At 44.4% G+C, this 24,555-nt stretch overlaps 3 protein-coding genes across 3 annotated transcripts; 2 read left to right on the plus strand and 1 right to left on the minus strand.

The window, feature by feature from the left end:
- Positions 1–10,334: 10,334 nt before the first annotated feature.
- EDB91DRAFT_1085166 (uncharacterized protein) lies at positions 10,335–12,563 on the minus strand (the record flags this gene model as incomplete). Its single annotated transcript, XM_041315854.1, has 9 exons — positions 10,335–10,433; positions 10,481–10,646; positions 10,698–10,747; positions 10,944–11,312; positions 11,364–11,423; positions 11,562–11,576; positions 11,624–11,718; positions 12,206–12,276; positions 12,325–12,563. The coding sequence occupies 9 exons, from the start codon at positions 12,561–12,563 to the stop codon at positions 10,335–10,337; spliced, it is 1,164 nt and encodes a 387-aa protein (XP_041173426.1).
- Positions 12,564–12,912: 349 nt separating this feature from the next.
- On the plus strand, positions 12,913–13,427 carry EDB91DRAFT_1085167 (uncharacterized protein; the record flags this gene model as incomplete). Its single annotated transcript, XM_041315855.1, has 2 exons — positions 12,913–12,976; positions 13,024–13,427. The coding sequence occupies 2 exons, from the start codon at positions 12,913–12,915 to the stop codon at positions 13,425–13,427; spliced, it is 468 nt and encodes a 155-aa protein (XP_041173427.1).
- A 6,560-nt stretch (positions 13,428–19,987) lies between these two features.
- On the plus strand, positions 19,988–22,697 carry EDB91DRAFT_1085168 (uncharacterized protein; the record flags this gene model as incomplete). The annotated part of the gene is made up of 8 exons (XM_041315856.1): positions 19,988–20,203; positions 20,255–20,673; positions 20,726–20,854; positions 20,908–21,011; positions 21,069–21,232; positions 21,347–21,394; positions 22,074–22,630; positions 22,685–22,697. The coding sequence occupies 8 exons, from the start codon at positions 19,988–19,990 to the stop codon at positions 22,695–22,697; spliced, it is 1,650 nt and encodes a 549-aa protein (XP_041173428.1).
- Positions 22,698–24,555: the final 1,858 nt, after the last annotated feature.

Below are 24,555 nucleotides of genomic sequence, written 5' to 3' on the forward strand. Positions count from 1 at the left end.
TCTTGCAGGCGTCCTCACCATCCCACCTTCTTCAAGAGGGGTGCCAAGGTCTTCAGCGCCTCCCACACAACTCTGTATCTCTTCATGCATGCCACCTGCTGCGCGTGCACATGAGCAAGTGCATTCTGAGCACGGGTGTTGGCACCTTGACCATGAACCCACTCCTGCTTGAACATAAGCATAGAGCAGTGCACATGAAGGCACTGTCAAAGCTCTTCAAGTGCATTGTGGGCCTGTGCATACCGCAAATCCCATTCATGATCTCAAAGTCAGGGATCACATGGTTTGGCTTTCAGATTAGACGGTAACCACAGGCAGATGTCCTCAGCACTCTCAAATGGCTGATAAGGGTTGGGAACCACAGTAGCAGTGAGAATCCGCACTGCAGGCATGTACAGAACCTGCGCACTTCTCCACGTCTTGATTTTATGACACAGGACATTCCTCATTCATGTGAGTGTGCCCTTCTGTGTATCAGAAACGTGGAGACCCATCCCTTCAGATACTGCTCTCACACAATGTCTGTCCCAGGTGTTAGTTGCCTTTGTCTGGTAGCATTTAGGTAAAGCTACTTACTGCTCCTCCTCGAGGTCTAATCCTGATTGCGATAAGAACACTTGGTGAGATGTCGGGGTGCAGAAATAAGTCAATTCTGCGAGCAAGTTCTTCAGCTTCCATCTGTGCAAGTTTTAGACAGGCTGCAGCTTGTGTAATTTCTTAATAGATACTTCAGTAAATATAATTTGAATAGTAAGACAAAACTTACAGATCGACTTGCACTCGAGGGGGTTATTGAGTGACGTGTGTAAGGATTACCAAACATTTATCACCGGAACATGCCGATACTCCTCTCACCGCAACCACCACATCAACGCCTGGACCGTTTGTCAAGCATGATACCCGATCCCTTTTATTAGTACCTATCCTTTCAATTCCTATTGCTCGCTAAACCCTTCCTGTCGTTACTGTTCCTCCATTCATAATACCGCCGTCTTCACCTTGTCAACAACTCTTATATCATTCTCTCGCTACACTATCAAATACAATGCCACTCCCTTCAGCTACCGCTTTCACCAACCGTACACCGAGCCCTTGCCTTTAACTATTCTAGGACGACCCTTCCTCATCCTACAGTATAAGTAGTCCATGTACATTCCTAATAACAGCAGAATAGAACAGTAGATCCCCCAGAAGAACGCCCCAAAGAACCCGTCTCATTACCTTCTCTTATCATCGCTATAATGCGGTCACTCTCATTTACCAATTCACGATATCTCTCGCATCTGTCATCCCTCATTTGAAGCCAACACTAATCATTATCATTCCTTCAGTGGTCTATCTACCCCCTTCACACTCACATCGCCTCTAGCTATGCACGTCATAGCTAACTTACACATTGGAGCCCACCGCGAGGGGGTGATTTGATCTCTGTCCAACTCCATACCATCATTACTTCACTCCCGACTATCACCATTCCGCTTCAAAATGGAGGACTCCTGCAGAAGTCTCTAGCAGAAGACTTGCCCATGCTGGCTGTCACCAGAAACAAAAGCCGCTCCCTCACTGCCCCATCCGTTTCCCATCCAGTACCATATATCCCAATAACGCTGTTGAATCCAGTCGCCACTAGCAGTACAATACCTACCTCAATCCGTCCCCGACTCAATAATCAGGAATCCAGCGACGAAGATAACCCATTCGCGCCCATCGTCAGCAAACCCAGCTCCCCAATGTCCATCACCACTACCATCTCACAAACAAAGACACCCTCGTTACCACTCTTCAGCCTTCTGCAGCCGCAGCCGCACTTTCAACCCTCCTTTCAACTAAGACTCGCCATCTTCACCAATGCTACACTACCAGCCGCACCCCAGCCAACCACCATGATGTCGCATGCGCTTCAAGGCATAGGCGCCATGCCTGGTCCCAGCTCAAGCAAAGCGCCATTGTTCAATGGCGAGATGTCCGAACTCTCAGAGTTCTTTGAACTGTTTAAGAACTGTTTGAAGATCTTGCAACTACTTATGGCTTAACCAATGCTGACAAGTGCAAGTGTCTAGTACAATACGTCGACCTGCCGATGAAGCATTTCTGGATCACGCTTGCTGGCCACAAGAGTCGCGACTATCCCATTTTCAAGCAGAATATCTTAGATCAGTACCCCGGTGCGAGCAAGGGGCAGCACTACACTGTTCGTGATCTTGAACAGATTGTCGTCAATCAAGTGGATAATGACATTTGTATGGAGACCAAGCTCATTCAGTACTACCGTCCATTTCGTGTGATTGCCGTCTGGCTCGTCATGAACAACAAAATCTCAGTATGTGACTGCAATAAGTACTTCTGGCAAGGACTATCCATCCATGCTTGTCGGCAGATCCTCCAGTGTCTGGAACTTAAGGATCCTAACTTTGACCGCAATGAGCCAGCTGATTTTGAGAAGGTTCTAGCAGCTGGTCATCATGTGTTCTCGGATGAAGCCTTCAATGCCGAATTCAATGATCCCATCACTCTCCGCATTAAATCCATTCGAGACCGTCGTACTCCGACTAGTGCAACGATCAACTCTCATGCATGTAATCGGGCAAGTTATGATTTGGACGATGAAGATGAACTCTGAGACGTTCCATGCGAAGTTCAGACTAGGAATGTCCATTTTAGAAGCCCAGAACCCCCCATTCCCAGTATGCAAAAGTCTATGCTAGACCAAGTTGACTCTCTCACACGGCAGATGCATGGACTCGACATTGCAGACATCAATTATTTGTCATGTTACACCCGTCTTGTTTGTCTCGCTCCTGCAGCCGCTCAAGCTTGGGCCCCTCCGCACACTTGTCAAATCTCAAACAACGTCCCCACAGTCATGCTGACACATGCAGCACCATCCTGATCATTCAACGACGACTTCTTCTGCTATTTCTGTGGACAACAGCATCTGATTCGTAATTGCCCTATGGCGGCAGAGTATATTCACATGGGACGTGTTATTCGTGAGAACCATTTCTATGCATACCCAGATGGCTCATGCATCTATTGACGACGCAATGAGACAATGCAACAACTTATTGATAAGTACAGTGTAAGCACAACTCCAGCTCCACCTGCTCCAGTGAATCACAAGCCCTTCGAATGTGAAGCACCTCCGCACATGCCATCCGCACCTTCTATTCCCTCCAGCGCATTCATTTCAGAGTCTTACTTTCTTCAATGCATGCAGATAGCCGAGAACCACACTATGGTCACGACGATTGAAGACAAAGAATCCAGAGTCGAAACACTAGCTATCACGTGTTCCAAGGCCAAGCCTGCAGCGTCAGATAAAATCGGATCAACCCCAGAACCATCTATCAAGTCTGAAGTCACCAAGTTACCCCGTGCATGAAGCCAAAGTTGTTCTGCCGAACCTCCACCCTCCAATGCCTATGCTAAGAAGGCTCCAGCTTTCACTTACGAATCCAAGGTGGCTACCCCAGACACAGCATCTTGTATCTATCAGAACATGCTCAGCACGGCTGTCCCCAATGTCACAATCTCTGACCTTCTTGCAATCAGCCCAGATCTTCACCGTGAAGCTGTAGAACACTGCTGCACCCATCGGATCGCTATGCCATCAGCAGTATCCACAAATGCACTCTCGGCCGTTGTTTCCATACTGCCACCCCTAGTCGAACATGCCACCCCCCTTTGCGAGCTCATGGTCATGCTAAACGGCATTCACACGGAGATGGGATTATTAGATGAAGGGTCGGAGCTTGTCGTCATTTGCAAAGATGTCTGGAAGAAGATTCAAGCCCCGATCAATAAAGAAATTTGTATGCATATGCAGACGGCTAATGGCAGTTTGCAGGATATGGCTGGTTGTATCGAAATGCTCGAGATCAATATACAGTGGCTCAAAAAAGTGTCTCAATGTTTGCACATTTTCATATAATTGCATCATTGTGAGCCAGAGTGTAGAAATATAATAGGGCTATAGGAACATGTCTGAATCCCTCGTATCCAGGCTTGAATCTAAGATATGCAGCGTGGGAAAGTGATGTCATGGAGCGGAGATATGGCTATTCTAGTTTAGTGACTCATTGAGACACTTATTTGACTTTATATCAAAATCATGGAATTAGACCACCTACACATGATGTGATCAATGACACATGTCTTAGAATATTATATGGGATGTGAAAGTGTAAAAATAATAAAAATAAAGCCAAACATCAACCTTTTTTGGCATCTTTTATCACTGACTACACAAATCAATTCAACACTCTTTCTACACAATTCAACCAAATTTTTATAGAATATCTCACATTATACTTGTGTCCACTAAAGTATTATAAATAAAACTTGCTGTTGACACTATACAAGCCTTCAGAAGTTCATTGGTGATCACCATTCTATGCTTTTTACCTCTACTATTTAGTATGTTATTTGCTTAAACAGTACTGACAAGCCTGAAAATGCTGCTCAAGTGACAAAAAGACTGTATGATATCTAGAACCAGCTTATTACATCACAGACACCATGTTGTGACTTGGGGGTAAGTGATATTAAGGCTAGAATTAGGCAAAAACATTCCCTTCTTTTCTAGCACTACAGAAGAGGAGATTATAAGCTTCACTATTGCCATCCATTTGGCCTCAGATGATTAATTCTAGTTCTATCTGCTAATAGTATAATTTTTGTTCAGCTATTCATAGTACAGCACTAGTGATACATAGTAGTGTTTACTCTTACTTCTATAGTGCTAAATAAGAAAGGGATGTTTTTATATAATTCTAGCCTTAATATCACTTACCCCCAAGTCACAACATGGTGTCTGTGATGTAATAAGCTGGTTCTAGATATCATACAGTCTTTTTGTCACTTGAGCAGCATTTTCAGGCTTGTCAGTACTGTTTAAGCAAATAACATACTAAATAGTAGAGGTAAAAAGCATAGAATGGTGATCACCAATGAACTTCTGAAGGCTTGTATAGTGTCAACAGCAAGTTTTATTTATAATACTTTAGTGGACACAAGTATAATGTGAGATATTCTATAAAAATTTGGTTGAATTGTGTAGAAAGAGTGTTGAATTGATTTTGTGTAGTCAGTGATAAAAGATGCCAAAAAAGGTTGATGTTTGGCTTTATTTTATTATTTTTACACTTTCACATCCCATATAATATTCTAAGACATGTGTCATTGATCACATCATGTGTAGGTGGTCTAATTCCATGATTTTGATATAAAGTCAAATAAGTGTCTCAATGAGTCACTAAACTAGAATAGCCATATCTCCGCTCCATGACATCACTTTCCCACGCTGCATATCTTAGATTCAAGCCTGGATACGAGGGATTCAGACATGTTCCTATAGCCCTATTATATTTCTACACTCTGGCTCACAATGATGCAATTATATGAAAATGTGCAAACATTGAGACACTTTTTTGAGCCACTGTAGATGGCATTAAAACCTGGGCACATGCCTACGTTATCGCGGATGCACCTTATTGCTTGCTTCTAGGACGTCCTTGGCAGCGACTCATAAAGCTATCAAAGTCAGAAACAGCAGAAATGGTCTATGTGACTATCCACGACCCCACTGATGTCACACATGTCCAGACCTGTGCTACGTCACCTCATCTACCACCCCATCCAGGCTCGTTCATGCTCGCAACATCCACCTTCCATGCTACAGCCTCAACTCCTTCATCATCACCCATCGCCGTCTCACGTCTTACTGCTACCTCTCTCTTGAAGCACCTGTTGCAAGATGCATTCGACTATGATCCACTCCAACACGTTTTCACATATAAGAAGGTTGCTAATCAAATCAAGCCAGTCGCAACTACCATGCCAGCCCACACTCGTATTATCCGTTGTCTTCCTGAAGACCCACTCCTATCCCTTCCCACAGTCTCTCCAACTCCCTCAGACTTTATTCCAGGCACCCGTCTCACAGAGGAACGCATGAACGACCTCGGAATATTCAAGAACAGCTTTCTATGGCCCGACAAGCAAAAGTTAGCCGCACATGTCTTATCTCTCAACGAGTTAGCACTAGCATGGGACGAGATGGAGAAAGGCCGATTTTGGGATGACTATTTCCCATTGGTTATCATTCCGACCATAGAGCACACTCCGTGGGTACATTGTCAGCCACCCATCCCACCAGGAATCCACAATGAGGTCATTTCCCTCATTAAGTCAAAAATCGTGTCAGGGATTTATGAACCATAGAACAGCTCCTATCAATCTAGCTGGTTCTGTGTTGCAAAGAAAAATGGCTCCATTCGCATCGTCCACAACCTCCAGCCCCTTAATGCAGTCACCGTCAAAGATGCTGCTACTCTTCCATATGTTGAGCTATTTGCAGAGCAGTCAGCCGGACAATCTATTTATACGATGATGGATTTATTTGTCGGTTTTGACCATCGTGCACTTGCCGAAGAATCATGTGATCTTACAACCTTCCAAACACCTCTCGGCGCCTTTTGTCTCACTGCTCTACCCATGGGTTGGACAGATTCACCTGCTGTCTTCCAGAATGATGTTGCTTTCATTTTGCAGCACGAGATCGAGATCACACCAAATTTTCAAGATGACGTCAACATTCTTGGACCGAGCACATGGTACGAGCTCTCGGATAGCATGTTCAAAACAATCCCCGAAAATCCCGGTATTCAACACTTCATCTGGGAGTATTGCTTAGACGTCAACCGAGTTCTACACCAACTCAAGCATGCTGGAGCCACGGTATCAGCTAAGAAGCTTTTTATTTGCATACTGGAGGTAATAGTAGTTGGTCAGCAGTGCACTTATAAGGGAAGTATCCCTGACGAGTCTAAAGTTGCAAAAATCAAGAAATGGTCACCCTGCACTTCACGCACCGAAGTCCGAGGATTTCTCGGCATAGCAGGCACTATTTGCAACTGGATCAAGGATTATGCCCTCATCGCACAACCACTTACCAATCTCACCCGCAATGGTATGCCTTTCATTTGGGACGAACATGCACAAACAGCCATGGACACCCTCAAACAAGCTGTAATTCAATCCCCCGCTATTCGCCCTATTGACTACAAATCCTCTAATCCAGTCATTCTTGCCATCGACTCATCATATATTGCTTGCAGATGGATTCTACTTCAGTTAGATGACAACTTGCAGCGACGGCCCTCTCGTTTTGGCTCCATTACCTGGAACGAACGTGAATCTCATTACTCACAGGCCAAGATCGAACTCCACAGTCTTTTTTGCGCGCTCAAGGCAACAAAAGTTTGGACAATAGGTGTCAAGAATCTCACAGTAGAAGTGGACGCGAAGTATATTAAGGGCATGCTGAACAACCCAGATATTCAGCCGAACACTGCCATCAACCAGTGGATCGCGGGAATTTTACTCTTCGACTTCACACTCAAACACATTCCGGGATCCAGGCACATTGGCCCTGACGGCTTATCACAGTGTCACTGTGCACCAGAAGACGATGAAGACAACGAAGAAGACTTGCAGGATGTAGAGGATTGGATAGATGAAGTTCTCGGATGTGGTTTATGGGCTGCAATAGACTCGCACAATGGACGACAGGGAATGATGACGAAGACACAGGTTTTCGCGTCTATGGAAACCAGTCTGAGTACTGACCTAGCAATCGCGATCCCAAGTGACGAGGCTTTGCAGAAGCATGACAATGATCTTCGGGTCATCCAGTGCTATCTTGAGACGCTCGCACTGCCTTTGGGTATGCAGTGCTCTGACCACACTCGCTTCCTTAAGCGAGCAGCACAATTTTTTGTTCATAATAAATGACTTTGGCATCGTAATCCCACAGGTCGCCATCAGCTTGTTATTTTTCTGCTCGATTGTGCTCGAATTCTCCAGGAAACCCACAACAATCTTGGGCACAAGGGAATTTATTCCACACAACACACCATTGCTGACTGTTTTTGGTGGCCATCCCTTGATCGTGACCTTGCATGGTACCTCAAAACATGTCATCAATGTCAGCTTTGCTCTGTCAAAAAAGTCGTTCTTCTGCCAACAGTCGCTGTTCCCATGCCACTCTTTCAAAAAACTTACACTGACTCCATGTATATGCTGACATCTCACGGATTTTCATACATCGTTCAAGCTTGCTGTTTGCTCACCACATGGCCCGAGTGGCACATGCTACGAAAAGAGACCGGCCGCACACTCGGTGCATTTATTTTTGAAGAATTGCTGTGTCATTGGGGCGGAGTAGAGGAAATTGTCACAGACAATGGCATGCCGTTCATTGCTGCACTAGACTGGCTCGCATCTAAGTACCACATCCATCATAATTCGCATTTTGGCCTACAACTCAAAAGCCAATGGTATTGTCGAATGTTCGCACCGCACAATTCGCGATTCGCTCATCAAAGCATGTAACGGCGACATCACACAATGGCCAGTTTTAGCCCCACAAGTCTTTTGGGCTGACTGCATCACAACTCGTAAATCAATGGGACACACACCGTTTTACATGGCACATGGTGTCAAACCCCTCCTTCCACTTGATATCATCGAAGCAACCTTTCTTCTGCCAGACTTCGGTTCTATCCTTACCACAGACGAGCTCATCTCCCTATGTGCCTGCCAGCTTGCTAAATGCGACGATGACCTTGCACGAATCCACGAGCGCATTCTCGCAAGCTGCTATGCATCTGTCAAAGACTTCAAGCACCGTTTCACAAACACCATTGCAGACCGGACATTCAAACCCGGCGACCTCGTCTTGGTACTCAACAAGAAAATTGAACTGTCCTCAAATGCCAAGTGCAAGCCTCATTATTTCAGTTCCATGGTTGTTGTCGCACGCACCTCAAATGGAGCCTACTACCTCGCCGAAGTTGACAGATCAGTGTCCAAACTTAAGTTCGCTGCATTCTGCATCATCCCTTATCACGTGCGCTCTCCAGTCATGCTCGAAGTCACACAATTCATTGATACGGACACGATCGCAGGTCTTCCCGAGTCGTTTGACGCTTAGTCGGTCCTATGGATCAACCAAGGACGGTTGATATTCATACTTGGAGGGAGGTGTAAGGATTACCAAACATTTATCACCGGAACATGCCGATACTCCTCTCACCGCAACCACCACATCAACGCCTGGACCGTTTGTCAAGTATGATACCCGATCCCTTTTATTAGTACCTATCCTTTCAATTCCTATTGCTCGCTAAACCCTTCCTGTCGTTACTGTTCCTCCATTCATAATACTGCCGTCTTCACCTTGTCAACAACTCTTATATCATTCTCTCGCTACACTATCAAATACAATGCCACTCCCTTCAGCTACCGCTTTCACCAACCGTACACCGAGCCCTTGCCTTTAACTATTCTAGGACGACCCTTCCTCATCCTACAGTATAAGTAGTCCATGTACATTCCTAATAACAGCAGAATAGAACAGTAGATCCCCCAGAAGAACGCCCCAAAGAACCCGTCTCATTACCTTCTCTTATCATCGCTATAACGCGGTCACTCTCATTTACCAATTTACGATATCTCTCGCATCTGTCATCCCTCATTCGAAGCTAACACTAATCATTATCATTCCTTCAGCGGTCTATCTACCCCCTTTGCACTCGCATTGCCTCTAGCTACACACGTCGTAGCTAACTTACATGTGTCATTTGGGTTTTCCTCCCATTTCTCCATCTCAACTGTCCATGCTGACCTGTGGTCAGGGGAAATTGCAGCATTGAACTCCTGGAATGCAGCCTTGTGATCAGCCTTCTCAATGACAGCTTCCTGCATTTTATAGACAAGAGATGCACCTGATCCCAAAAACATCAACCAAACAAGAATAATAAGTGAGCATAAACCACGTACCTAAGCCAACAACTTTTTTCCAGTTCCAATCCCTGAAATGATCATCTAATGTGTCCCTACAACAGCCAGGTCCCATTGCCTTCATGCTTGATGCAACCAGATTTATATTGGACCAGCCATGTTCGGGCGCCTCCCCATTTGTATGGCCCACAAGATGTGCGAAATTGAAAGAGAACAATGTCTGACACTTGTTGATGTGTGCTGGAAGGTGGAACTTGGGGATGAAGAACTGAATAAAAACACACAAATAAGATATATGGTATGATTCAGATAGTGACTTCATGCAACTCCATAGATTCTTGTGCCATTGACATGCAATGTCATATGACACATTCAGAATGTCGAGACAGTTGTTGCGGAGTGTGGGGAAAAAAAGGGAGTCCATGTTAATGTACCTAAGAATTGAATTAGTCAGAGCAGCTTCACAAGTGACACATGTACTTTCCCCCTTTTTGTAGGTCCCTGACACCATTTGGGCACTTGAAGTTATGTCACGCGCAATCGACTGTCCCTACTCCAGTAGCTGCAAGGCCCTGTGATAGCTTTGTCTCAGCCATATTCATGGCATTATGGTTCGAGCAGGAACTTTTCTGTGGAGGTGTTGTCAACAACATTTTGGACCAGGCTGTTTACATACCTCCTGTGTCTTGGACAAATGCTCCTTGAGGTGTGACTTGAACTTCTTCTCTTCTATGAAGTACAACCATCCCTCTGAGAGACTTGGGTCCACTTCATTGCTTAAAATATTCTGTCTCTTCAAGCGAAAATTGGTGTCAATAGCTACAAACAACGAATAAAGCCATCTAAGTGTGATTAATGCATTGCTTCATGTTTGAAAATGGCAAGAGACTTACTGTTTGGCTTTTGGCGCTTCTTTCCAGTCAGGGGGTAGATTCTTGCCAGGCTATGGGCAAGCCAGACAGAGGACAGCACATTCACCCTCTTTGGTACCACTCACACCGACTGGATCATGACCACGGCCAAAATGTTTCAACATTTTTAGGTGTCACCACTCATGAACCATACACATGAAGGATTCATAGCGGTCCTGAATTAGAGGTACTTTAGTCCATGCAAGATCAACCCAGGAAAACACCAACCTTCTCAATCAAACCAACATTGTCAGATATATGGACAAGCAAGTGATAGAATTCATATGTGGATGCCTTGGACTCAAAAGACAAAATCTGGTAATGGTGTAATAGTTGGAAGGTTGCCGCTGTCCTTGGATCCACAGTTGTTGAGGGAAACCAACCCATGCGCAAGAGCTGTTTGGTATGAGTCTGGGAGGTTTCACAGCCACAGAAGTCAACTACCATCTTGTGTATTCCATTTGTATCAATGAGGACAAAGTTGTCATTGAATGACTTGCAAGGCAGGATACAGCTTTTGCCAGTCGCATGCCCCAGCTGGATCCTCAGACCAAGCTTCTTGAGTGACATAGCTATGAAAAATGACCCCATCCACTCCTAAAGTGAATCAACTCCTGACTCAGCCACTCAGAATTAATACAGACAAACCTTGATGCAATGAGTGGGACACTGCAAATGGTTGTAGACAGTGCAGTCTCTGCAGTATAGCTGCATGTCACAACAGTCATCGCATCAGAACAGGGCGGGAGCAGAGCCACATTTGCAGCAAGTATCTGAAGTATAGTCCCCTCAGCCATCCATCCGAAGCATTTCTGCCAGATAGTTGTCACGACCCCTTAACCATACTAGAAGGGGATTATCCTACAAATAAAATCAGTGAAGCAAAATTATGACCAGCAAACACTTACAGCTGTGGTCTGTTTTTGCTTTGATGTAGCCGGGACATCATCAATTGCATCCATGTACCCATCCATGTACCCAAAATTGGCATCATCTCCAGCCCCTTCAGAAAATGTGTCAGATTCAGGGTGAGAATCAGATTATGATGTGCATAGAATGTGCCAGCAGAAGCCTTTATTCCACCCTTATGGTGTGAGGAGAAAGTTACAGATGTGTAGTAGATGGAAGGTAGAGAGCTGGCTTGCGGAATGTACAGATTTAAGTGTGTGTGTTTGCAATGGCTGTTGGCCTGCTTGAATGTAATCCCAAGGTCCCTGACCTGTATTTCTTGACTCAGATGAGACAGAGGTGGCCATGGACCCTCAAGCATATTTGGATTCATAATGTTGGGTGGCTGTACTGATTGAAGCTGTCGAAGGGCGATGAGTAGACACTGAAGTTATTGCTTATTTAGAGAATCCAGGAATGGTATAAGTGCATTGTGCAATTATGGAAGCAATGCTAGGAGTAGGCGCTATGTAGTTGCTACTAGTAGTTGTTTACAATTTCCACTTCTCCCTTCTCAATTGCCAGCCTGACCTTTTCCTCACCGATGGTGATAGTATCAACTTCATCGTAATTGGCATTATGGACACCCAGAACGACATTTAGAGTGTGCTCCCTAGTGTAGATTTATATAAAATCCATCTAATGACCAGAGAGTACTCACCAGCTGGGTAACACACCCACCACATGGCCATGGGTGATGCAGTAGAAAGGTGGGTTCCAAGGGAGTTGCTTGCTACATACCAGGATGTTATAATATACCCCCAGGTAGTGATGGAGAAAACATTTGTCAGCCATTGCGCTGGCAGCAAGAGGGAAACCAGTAGTGTGTTCATGGACGGCGACAATCTCAGGGTATGCTGCAGTGAAAGGCGCATTGTCAATGAATACGACCATAGCCATAGTGGTATACGTACTTAGTGGATGCTGGAGTTGTTATATAGTGGTGAATCACCGGGAAGGTTGCCAGAAGCCAAATTCTGCTTGGTGGCTCAAGGGTGATAGCCTAAATAGTCAAGTAGCCTGAAGAAAGGTGATGGCCTGAATAGTCAAGTAGCCTGAAGCTTGGAGAATAAAGCCTGCAATGGGTCTACATGATGGATGAAAGAACATCACACAAAATAGGGAATTACATTTAGTACTCCGCAGATTATGTACTTGATTCACAAATTGAACTTGCGAGCATCAGCTATATGTATAATGCAGGTGAGTTGCAAGTTTCTAATGCTCGATATACAGGTCCTACTCAACAATGACCTCCTCTAGCACTGATAGTCAAGTGCCTGTGGCATCCATTGCTAGTCCTTCCAGCAGTGGTGTGTAAACACATTTGTTAATCTGTCTTTTCTAATGGTTGGTTTAGATTCTTTGACAGCACTCTTTGCTCAACTAAACATCAACAGCAACAACAGAGTCTCATTGACCTCTGCCCTGTCTGTGGTCATACAAAATGCAGTCATTGTGGCTATTCAGGAAGTGGCTGCTGCTGCTGCTCAAGCAGTCACTGTTGCAGCTCCTGCAATATCTGCTATCATTCCACCTGTGGCCACTGCACCACCCATCATCAACTCAATGGTCACCATGGCATCTACTGCAACTAATTCCACCCCACCGGCAACTACCACACCCCCAACCATTGTTGCTGCTGCTGTAACTCACATGCAGGCTCATCGTGGGGTGGTTTATATCACTCCCGAGCCAAATTATGCTGGCCCTTTGTACTGGATCAGCCGTGGGTGTTGCATTGGTGTTGTTGCGACTTGGTGAGTGGTATTTTGACTTCCAGACTTTCTACTTATTAGTATCACAGGCAGCAGACATCCACCTATGTGACCAGGGTGAGCCGTTCATCCTATTCCAGAATTCGCTCTGCTGCCGAGGGGATTAGATTGATTGAGGAAGTGATTGACCATGGGGAGACCAAAGTAATTCCTTGAATACGTAGATTGCTTGCTCAATGTGTAGACGTTAGTACCATGTATGAACACTTCTCTTGACTGGTGAATCATTTTGACATCAGAACGACAGAAAAGTTCATGCCTCATTTCTTTCTGTCGGGGTTCAGCAGTGAAGTGGGCAGAGAGCATCACATTGCAGGCTTTAACTGGTGCACTCAGGTCTTACAACCAAATCAAGATGGACATGAAAGCCATGTGGGGACTCATCAACAAAGAGGAGAAGGCAGCGAGGGAACTAGAAGCTCTCCGCCAAGGAAATCACACAATGGCAGAGTACTTTTCCCTCTTCCAGCAAAAAATTGCCTACTGTCACTTCTCTGACTATGAGTTGATCCACAAGATCCACTTCGGAGCAGACCAACAGGTTAAGAACCAGTTGGCACATGTTCATCCCAACAGGAAGGATACGCTGGAAGGGTTAATCAGGGAATCGCTCATCATTGGGCAAAACCTGGAGGAGCTTGATGACGAGAAGAAGATTGGCTGGACACCCCATCGTCCATGGCAAGGTGCTGCTGCAACATCTACACTAGTAGCACCCAAGACCGTGTTGCAAGGAGGAAATGCAATGGACGTTGATGCATCAAGGACAGGAGGTAGACCCCGACCTCAAGAACAACCGGGAGGTGATTTCAAATGTTATCATTGTGGAGAAGAAGGGCATATGGCTTGTAACTGCAGAGGAAAACCCCTTGACAAGGGCAAAGGACCAGCTGTCCGCACCGTCAAGGAAGAAGAAGTTCCAGCTGTGAAACCACTCACACTGGAAGATATTAACTGCATCATCAACAAGAGGATCTGCCTCTCCACGATGTACAACCCAGAGAAGAAGGGTTTTTAGATATATCAAAGTTGACTGTGAACTTAGATCAGAAGAATCATTTCTTCATTCTCGGTGACTTGGCAATTATGTTTACAGAAGTATCAGAAGTTTGTTCTGGGAATAAATGAGAGCATTTTTACTTGCCAGTTACATTGGAAGGAAAAAAAAAAAACAAGAAAGCAGCTGTCAATGCTCTAGTAGACTGCAGAGCAACAAACCTCTTCATCAGCAAAAGGTTTGTAGAAAAGAACCAAGTCCAAACCAAGTAGTTGTTGCAAGCACTGCCGGTCCGCAATATTGATGGAACTAAAAACTCCGCTGGACCAATCAAAAGTTACGCCAATTTGAAATGCATGATAGGGGATCATGAGGAAGAAGTAGCTTTTCTGATCACAGATCTAGGAACCGATGATGTCATCATTGGAATAGATTGGCCACGATACCATAATCCCAGTATCGATTGGAATGTGGGAAAGGTGGCATTAGACCATTGTCCAGTTAAATGTCAAGAAGCCAAGGTCAAGGACAAAAAGACCAAGGCAAAGAAGCAAAGAGCCACGAACTCTTTGATCCTTGAGGTGTTGCCCAAGTTGATACTGACAGAAGATGATGAAGATGAGGATATTGAGGAAGCCTCTATCCATCCTCAGATTCAGTTGACAAGCTTCAACTCTTCACCTTTGTCGCATGAATTGCGAGGACATGTCCAGATAGAGGAGGTGGAGGATGAGGATTCACCACAGAATGTGTGAATCAGATACAAGAGCTCTGTTGTGTCAGAGTTAGCTCAACAAGAGGAAAAGAAGAAGGAAAAGAAGCCCGTTGAAGAGATGGTTCCAGAATGGCTCCATCCAGTAGAGATTTGGACAGATCACAAGAACCTTGAATACTTCATGACAAGTCAGAAGTTGACTTGCAGACAAGCGAGATGGTCCTTGTTCCTTGCAGAATACAATTTTACACTGTAGCACAAACTGGGGAAGGTTAATGACACTGCCGACGCTCTGTCCAGGAGGCCAGACCACAGAGGGTGGGTAGAAAATGACAATTCTGATCACATGCTTTTAAAACCCGAGTTTGCACAAACTGGGGAAGGTTAATAACACCGCCAACACTCTGTCCAGCAGGCCAGACCATAGAGGGTGAGTAGAAAATGACAATTCTGATCACATGCTTTTAAAACCCGAGTTTTTCCACATTAAAGCCGCAAAAGAGGTCAGATTCTGATAGAAGGAGAACAATCACTATTGAAGCATATCAGAAACTGCACTGACTTGGATCTGGAAGTCCAAAATACTATCAAAATCCTGAAGAAAGCCCCTGTACAGTTGAGAAGAGGACTAGAGGAGTGGAATACAGAGGATGGACTCATCTTATTCAGAGGATTGGTTTATGTTCCCAACAACAAGGAAATACATCGCTCAGTGCTAGAGATCTTCCATGACTCACCTGCAGCAGGACACATGGGACGTGCCAAAACTCTTGAACTGGTTTCTCGGAACTATTGGTGGCCACAAATGCAAAAGTGGGTCAATGACTATGTAGATGGATGTGATTGATGCAGACAAACAAAGGTGTTACCATCTAAACCCCACAGACCTTTGAAACCAAATGAAATCCCAGAAGGACCATGGCAAACCATTAGCTGTGACCTTATCACCGATCTACCCATCTCTCAAGGCAAAGACAGTATTCTCATAGTTGTTTATCAATTCACGAAGCAAGTGCATCTTGCTCCTACCACCAAGAACATTGATTCCAAAGGAATTGCGGACTTATTCGTTAAACATGTGTGGAAGTTGCACGGAATACCAAAGAAGGTGATTTCCGACAGAGGAACACAATTTGTGTCCAAATTTATGCAGGAAGTCCCGAAAAGACTAGGAACCAAGTGGTCCATGTCAACAGTGTATCACCCTCAAACCAATGGACAAACTGAACGAGTCAATCAAGAAGTAGAACAATATCTTCAGCTCTTTACGTCTTACCATCAAAATGACTGGGTGTTGTGGCTTCCCATTGCAGAGTTTACACACAATAATTCCATTACAACTACTGGACATTCTCCTTTCAAAACCCTCTACGGCTATAACCCCAAATTCGTCATTTCTCCCAATTCCTCCAATACTGTTCCTCAAGCCAATGAGAGAGTAGTCAAAATGAAAGAAGTGCAGAAAGAAGCGAAGGCAACGCTAGAAATAGCTAATGATCGAATGAAACACTTTTATGATCATGGAGTGAAAGACACACCCGTTTTGGAAATTGGACAAAAGGTCTGGTCAGACGCCAAAAATATCAAACAACAGCGCCCAAGTCAGAAGTTGTTGGATTGCTGTCTTGGCCCCTTCAAAATACTCAAGTGAATAGGTGAGTTAAACTACCGGATCAAATTACCACAATCATATCAAATCCATCCAGTGTTTCATGTGGGATTACTCACACTGCACAAAATGTCCACACTAATGCCTTGAGTTGCTCCAACATGTCCACCCCCAGATATTGTCCAATCCGAAGAAGAATATCAAGTAGAAAAAGTAATATCCAGCAGAATATAGTGACTCCAGCTACAATACTTGATAAAATGGAAAGGATATCCATTGGAAGAAGCAACATGGGAAAAGAGGAAAATCTGAAGAACTCCCCCAGATTAGTCAGCAAGTTTTACACCACACATTCTGATGCTCCAAAATCACACTGAATCACTAGTTCCATCATTCCAATTCTTCAGACTTCTGGTTTCCTTGAATGGAGACAGAAAAATATCTGATGATCTTACATTTATGAGGATGCACATCCTATCAAGGGGGTAATGTCATGAATTCCAAACACGAATCATTTTTCATTTCTCGACTTTCCTTCGGCTACTTCTAGTTACCAAACCAGTCATGTGACTTCGCTTCCTGTCACATCTTCACCTCTTCACATATCACCTGTTGTATCTCCGATTGGTTCCCCAACTCCACAGGCTAGAACAATCTTGCTTCCAGAAGAAGTACTGGTCAGATCTTGGACTTCTATTTAGTCACCATCTGACTCATCGCTTATATATCATGATGTCATGCTCAGTCATCTGCAGTATTGATGACTCTTTTCTCATTGGCTGATTTCTTTCATACTCAGATATCTCCTATTCAATGTTATGTATATAAGTAGGTTAGTTAGTGTAAGTACTCCTTAGACTTAGACGTTCATGCTCAATTTATCCTTTGCTCATTATCATCTATCTTGACTGAGTCCTAGTTAGTCTTTGCTATTTGGTGAACACTAGTCATAACACAACTCAACCACACTCTTTTCAGCCGCTTAACCATCAAGAAACTTTCACACCCTGTAATGTACTTCCACATCATTTCTGAGCAATATCATATACTGAACACCTCATGTTCTCCTAGTTGTGGTGTCAATATCACCGAGGCCAGCCTCCTGACTTGTTTGGTATTCAACACACTGTACATGCAGATGATTCAGGGCCCCAGGGACCAACAGATTGTCCTTGCAATGCTTTCAGATCATCTGGAAATACTTGAGTCCATTCAGGAATACATATGGTCATCTCATGGGGGGAAGTCTCATTTCTCCACTGCAATCATGGAGCATCTCAGTAATCTGTCTCATCAATGCAAATTGGTGACTGCTGCCACCGAAGAGCTCTGGTGTTATGCAGCTGTAAGCGAGATAGAGGCAGAGATGCTTACAAAATTCAGCTGAGGATCATGGCTATTCCAATATTTGTGACACTGCCTCAAATACAATGGTATTGAGAGTTACATGTTCATCCTTGTTTCAGTCACCATCACAATTACTCAAAATGTGAACTTCCTCAAAGCATTTGCCTGAACTGCAATAAATAGGTGTCAGGCAGCTTCATGCCCCAACTCATCTCAATCAATGTCTGCATCAGTAAGTAATGCAGTCCTTGTGCATGTCATTGCTGAATTGAAGGCAAACAGTCCTTACCGAAGAAACCTCTTCCCCTCTGATATATCCAGGAGCAATTCCTTCTGTCTCACTCAGATGAATTATTTGCGATATGTGATCTGTCTCAATGGAGTTATTTCTTCAGTGCACTCTTTTCGCATTGGTTTGCGTGTTGGCCTGAAAAAAAAGCTCTGTTTCCCAGTACACCATTCCATAAACTTACTCCAATGCAGTCGAGTGCAGTGGGTGTTGCAGTGCAAAAACACCACAAGGTTTGTGTTCTCCCTGTGGTGTTGACATACATGTACTCACCTGTTCACGCTTGCAGAATTTGATGCAATTTTACACCTCAGTGCTGAGACAGTATCCCAGATGTCCCAAGGCCCGCTGTGGGGAACGTCCCCACTGTAGGCCCGTATCCCGCATATTTCCCATGCCTTCCCACCATTTTCCCGCGCATTCCGCTACCCGTCCGCATCTTCCCCGACCCGTCCGCTACACGGAACCAAGCAGAACCAAGCAGAACCCAGCGGAACAATCGTGTACCACACACATTATATTCCTTCAGCCTTCGGAACATCCTCCTCTGTCCTGTCCATGTCCTTCCATCCTCGCTGGTGAGTACTAGCTACGTTCCCCGTGTCACTAACATGTTCCTATCTCATTTCCCATGTGTTATGGTACTTATACGGATCCTTCCGCTACTCGGGACCGATTCCTTATCTCACAGCCTCACCCGGTTGTAGCATATCGCATTTCGGAACCCCTTCCTATATAGGTAGCAATAGATGGGATCTTAGTTTTTTACCTTCTGATAGACTTGACTCCACTTCCACTTACAGAGTACTTCCCAGTACTCCACTCACTGTTTAAAATATCTTCCTGAATCTATTCCTGATCACATTGCATCGTTCCCGCCCCCGTGAGTTCCGCTTGAAACGCCCGACATCGGATCCGACGACTTGGAGCAAGTACCAGACACAAGCCTGGTCCGACTTTGCCCAATCATCCTCCTGCAGGCTCGTAGTTTCTTTTCCCTCCATTTGTTCCCCATTAGTTCCGTTTGTTCCCCGTTTGTCCTGTTTGCTCCGCGTTAGTTCCGTTAGTTCCCCATAGTTCCGCTCATCGCGTGCTGAGTTCCACTCATCGGGAACCCTCCGCATCTTTGTGTTCCCAGTCCTAGTAAGGACCGTAACCCTTCGGGTCGCTAGACAGAGTCTAGTCTTTGTTTCCTCGCACTTATTTGAGGACTCGCTACCCAGTAGCAATCCCCTCGGGACGAGTATAAGCCTCGCACCCTTGTTAGACTTCTGATTCACACAGAGTCTATTTTCCTCACCCACACCACAGTTGATTTTTCTTAGAATAGTGTTCAGGCAATTACAATAGAATACTTCTTGTAATATTGGCAACCTGCAGATCATGCAAAGAACAAATTAAATTTTTGTGCCTATGACAGAAGAAACTAGAGCATGATTCCAAGCCTCTTGATAGGGCCACAGCACAGTGGACAACCTTGGCCCCTCACATCAACCTTAACTTCTGTTACTGTTAACTGCTGCTAGCTCTAATTATCGAATGTAAGTGTCGGCACTACTAAATCACAACACATACTCACCAGTGATTAGATGGACTACAAGTGGATGACAAAAGACCAGAGAGAATTCCTGGAGATGTTCCTCCCTGAGTACCGTGAACACATGGTCAACAAAACTTACAATCCAGTGCTGAAAAAAGCCTGGCAGGGATTCTTCAAGTGTTGGCCAGAGTGCAGTGTCATCCTTGCACACATGCCAGCAGATCAAAGACTGACAAAAGAACAAGAAGAACTCTTAAAAGAGGCAGTCAGTAAATGACAAGTGGTAAGCATGCTATACAATACATGTCAAACACAGATTAAACCTCACTCATCACAGCAAATCACAAGTTGGTACCGGTGGCAGAATAATGTGTCGTGTTTAAGCTGTACCAGTGGGACAAAGGGGGTGCTCAAATTTGACACGGTGCTGGCAGGTGGGGTAGAATTGAGTGGTGCACGTGCCCCCAAGAAGATGCATATCTACTCACATGAGTATTATGCAAAGAAAATCAAGATCAATGTGGACAAAACTATTCATGAGGACAACATCACTCACCATGGCCCTAAGTTGAACAAGTGCCTTGGTATAACTCAAGAAAAGTTTGAGGCAGAAAGTAATGAGGTGAAGGAAGAGGTTGAGAGGAAGTATAGAAAGGTGAAAGTGAAGTTCGCTAGAGCTCATGAGCGCTTGAAGGATGGTAAGATGCCAAAGGTTGATACAAATATGAAAGTCAAGTATGTACCTCCTGATTAGTTGTCATTTAAAGAGGTGTTGATCATTGGTCAGGGCCATCCGAGAACTAGGTTCAATGCTGGACCATGTATTCCATTACCTGTCTCATGCAACCGGTGGCTGGAAGTTTTCAGTCCTCATGGCCAGGCCTGACCCCACAAAGGGTGGAACAGTGGTATATGAGTACATCTGCTATATGTCAAATCACTTACATCAACTTATACTGCAAATTGAAGCTATCACATAGGCAAACTCAGAAATGGTGCTCAATTCAACACATTTTGTGACAAGTTCAATGGCATCCAGCAAGCATTCTTGGAATTTACTGACAGCGTGCTTGGTAAGTGTCATTTTCTCAACAACAAGCTGCAACTTGAATGCTCACCATATTATATAGCATTTGAAGCTACTCTCCCTCAAGACGCTGACAACAACAACGACTCAGAGAGCGACAACAACACTGATAACGAGATGAACAACATTCCAACCAATTCAGTGGAGGACACAGCTGAAGCTGGCAGCAGTGGTGGTGTTGGGGCCTTGAACTTCAACTTTCACACGGTCAATCTATACAGGATCTCACCTGATTCGTTCAACAATGAGTCACAATAGGTAAGTGATGCCTTATTCATCTTTGTAATACAATGTTACTGATGGTTCTTACCACACATTCAGCTTTCTACATTAGCCGATAATGCATGCCTGGGTCTCTTGTCGCATGAGGTAAGTCATGCATTGCATCTAATGCATTATTACTGATATGATACATCACTCCTGTTATGATCAACATTCACTAATTGGTAAAGGTGTCACACAACTACTAGGACTCGTCAAGTTATAGAGAAATGGATAGTATTGAGAGTGAATGTCTGAGTCTACACTGGGTAGGAATGAAGAGGTTAAGTCTAAGGAGTACTGACTACTACTACCCTAACTATATACATAACATTGAGTTGGAGATATCTAAGTCTAAAAGAAATCAGCCAATGAGAAAGAATTGTATGATACTACGGATGACGTAGCATGACGTCGTGATATATAAGCGATGAGGTCATAGCGGAGATTAAGTGATTGGTAATGGGATCGTTCTAGCCCTGGGTGTAGGGGAACCAATCAGAGATGTGATAGGTGAAATGTGAAGAGATGATGGTGTGACGTGTGAAGGTGTGAAAGGGTGAAGAGTCATGTGACCAGTTCGGGTACTGGAAGTAGCCAAAGGAAAACTGAGAAATGAAAAATGGTTCATGTTAGGAATTCATGACAACTCCAGGTTCAGCAGCCACAGTCTACATTACCCGATGCATTAGCCAATAATGCACGCCTGGGTTTCTTGTTGCATGAGGTGAGTTATGCATTGCATATAATGCATTAGTATTGATATGATACATCACTCCTGGACCAGCAGCAGTCTACGTTACCTGACCAATACTCCAACCTCAATTTCAACTTGGACCCCAATGTACTAGCTTTGATGGCTGGCAGTGATGCTCAGATTCAGTTGCCTCCCCTGGGCCCTTTCACCCCGGGATCTTCAATCATTGCTGACAGCCTCAACCATGACACCCAGATCCAAGCACATCACTCAAATCCATTCACCCTGAGCTCTGCAATCTCTGAGCTGCCATCATTCACCCCGAGCTCTTCTATCTCTGAGCTGCCACTTGTATTACCTCCTCCACCAACTCCCCTGCAAACACCGCAAGTTTGTTTGCCTCTGGTTCCCATTGAGCCCATCCAAGACACAGATCTAGATGTACCTGTGCCTTCTTCCCCTGCTAACCAGCATCAACATGCAAGGGCACCTGCAGCACAACAGCAGGTGCAGCTTCAAGAAGATGAACCTCATCAATGCCGCGCACACAATGTTGCCTTCAACAGGCATAAGATTGACAATGCCATTGGCTCTAACTCCAGCACCAAACAGAAACAAGGCTGTGGCAATGATCTAGGCTCAAACAAGTATGTTCAACATCTTTGTTATATTCAATTTGTTCATATATCTTTTCATTCCAGGAGACCCAAGTGAGGGTAAGTATGGCGTGTTGGTATTCATGGTGTATTTAGTTTTGATGATTTTGCACTCTTAAATGTCTTTATACACAGTATGACATAGTATTGTTCATTTACTTTAGTCACGACTTGTCATGGTGAATCTAATAATCTTGACTACATCGAATTGATATATATAAGTGTCCCTTTAACAACCAAATATATATGTTTTACCCTGTTCTAATGGAAGCCATTGTGCACTGGGACTTAGAAAAATTTAGCACATTCAGAGATTTCCGAGTGCATGGACTTGAACAGATTGTGTCATTGAGTCAAGCAGTGGCCTAAAAAGAATGTCAGGCCTCGAGCCATAAAGTTAAACTCAATCGACAGCAATCAAACAACCGGAAAGGATATGAGTAAGAATAGAATGCAATGTGGGGAATGAGAAGCGAGGGGGCTGCCAGGAACAGGGTTATAAAGTGTTAAGGTTGTGCTCAAGGGGAAGGTTACTCAAAGGGCTTTGGCTTCAGCTTGTGCACTGCACCCCTTACCCAAGTACGTGCCCTTTAATTTCCGAGAGGCAGAGGGGAAGTCCAGAGGTCAGATGCGGGGGGAGTTCGGTGGAACTCCAGAAGGCTAGGAGAGTACAGAGTAAGGCTACTGCAGACAAGTCCAGAGTAGAAATGGAACAGAGTTTAGACTACCCTAAGGTAGAGCCAGAGAGTTAGTCCTAAGGTTTTAACCCTAAGACTCAGAGGTAGACAAGAGATCAGACTCAAGTCTGGAGAAGCAGGAATGAGCAGAACTAAGATGATATTCGAACTAAGGAGTTCTGGAGTGTTACAGGGGTTTATATGCTGTAGGTATCATGTAAGTAAATTAGTCAGCAAAGTAGAAGCTATGTACAAAGCATGTGGAAAGTCTATTAGTAAGTGCATAACAGATCAAAGCAGTGAAGTCAGAGATGAGGATCAATAAGCAAAGCGGAAAGAACATAACCGGTAGCCAGAGAAATAGATACTCTAAAAGGAGATAGGGGTGAGCCTGGAGATGAAAGCGGAGCACCAGATGGAGAATAGGATGATAGAAGTGGACTTTCATAGGGGAGATCTGGAATTCCAGACCCGGAGGTACAGGATATGACATAAAGGCAGGGACCAGCCTGGACCAGGAATCCAGCTTTTGAAGATTGACAGTACGTTACACACATTAGGCAATATGTGCACAATTTTAAGGCTAATGCATTATAATGCACCTAATGCATTCCACTGCTGGTTTGGGTGAGAAGTAATGCAACCTAAACTTAGCATCGCTCCTGCATCACTCTATGTTGACACTTACCATGCAATAATGCATTAGAATGACAGTATAGCCTGATTGACGAGCAACATGTTGACATCAGCTAGTATTCTGCAATAACCTACCTATTTGTTTGATATATTTTTCGTTACTATCCATTTTACTATAAGAACACCAGCAGTGGCACGAGCACATCTCAGCTTCTTTCAAGAGATTGAGATGTGAGTTAATAGTCTCTACATATCGATTAGAATGCAACTAACGAGTCCCTAGTATACTTGTCTATTAGGTACATAGCTCGTTAGACGAGCTTCTTTCAAGAGACTGAGATTATACTTGTCTATTAGATCATTCCCGAAGGCCCGCGACTTATTACTCACCACAAATCTTGCCGTTGCAGCAATAAGTAAGCTGCAGCAGTAGTTAGTACTAAGTAAGGAATGTGTAAGTAGTGTATGTTCACCTCAGTAGACTAGCAAGTCACTGAGGTAGGTAGAGTAAAGAGCAAATGCAAATGATGTCCATGCTTATCTAATACTACCAGTAATGTCCATAGTCCATGTAATGTTTGACTATTCAACAGCCGTCTCTAA

This window comes from Suillus paluster, assembly GCF_016628075.1.
Source record: "Suillus paluster strain FC165 chromosome Unknown EDB91scaffold_65, whole genome shotgun sequence".
Lineage (NCBI taxonomy): Eukaryota > Fungi > Basidiomycota > Agaricomycetes > Boletales > Suillaceae > Suillus > Suillus paluster.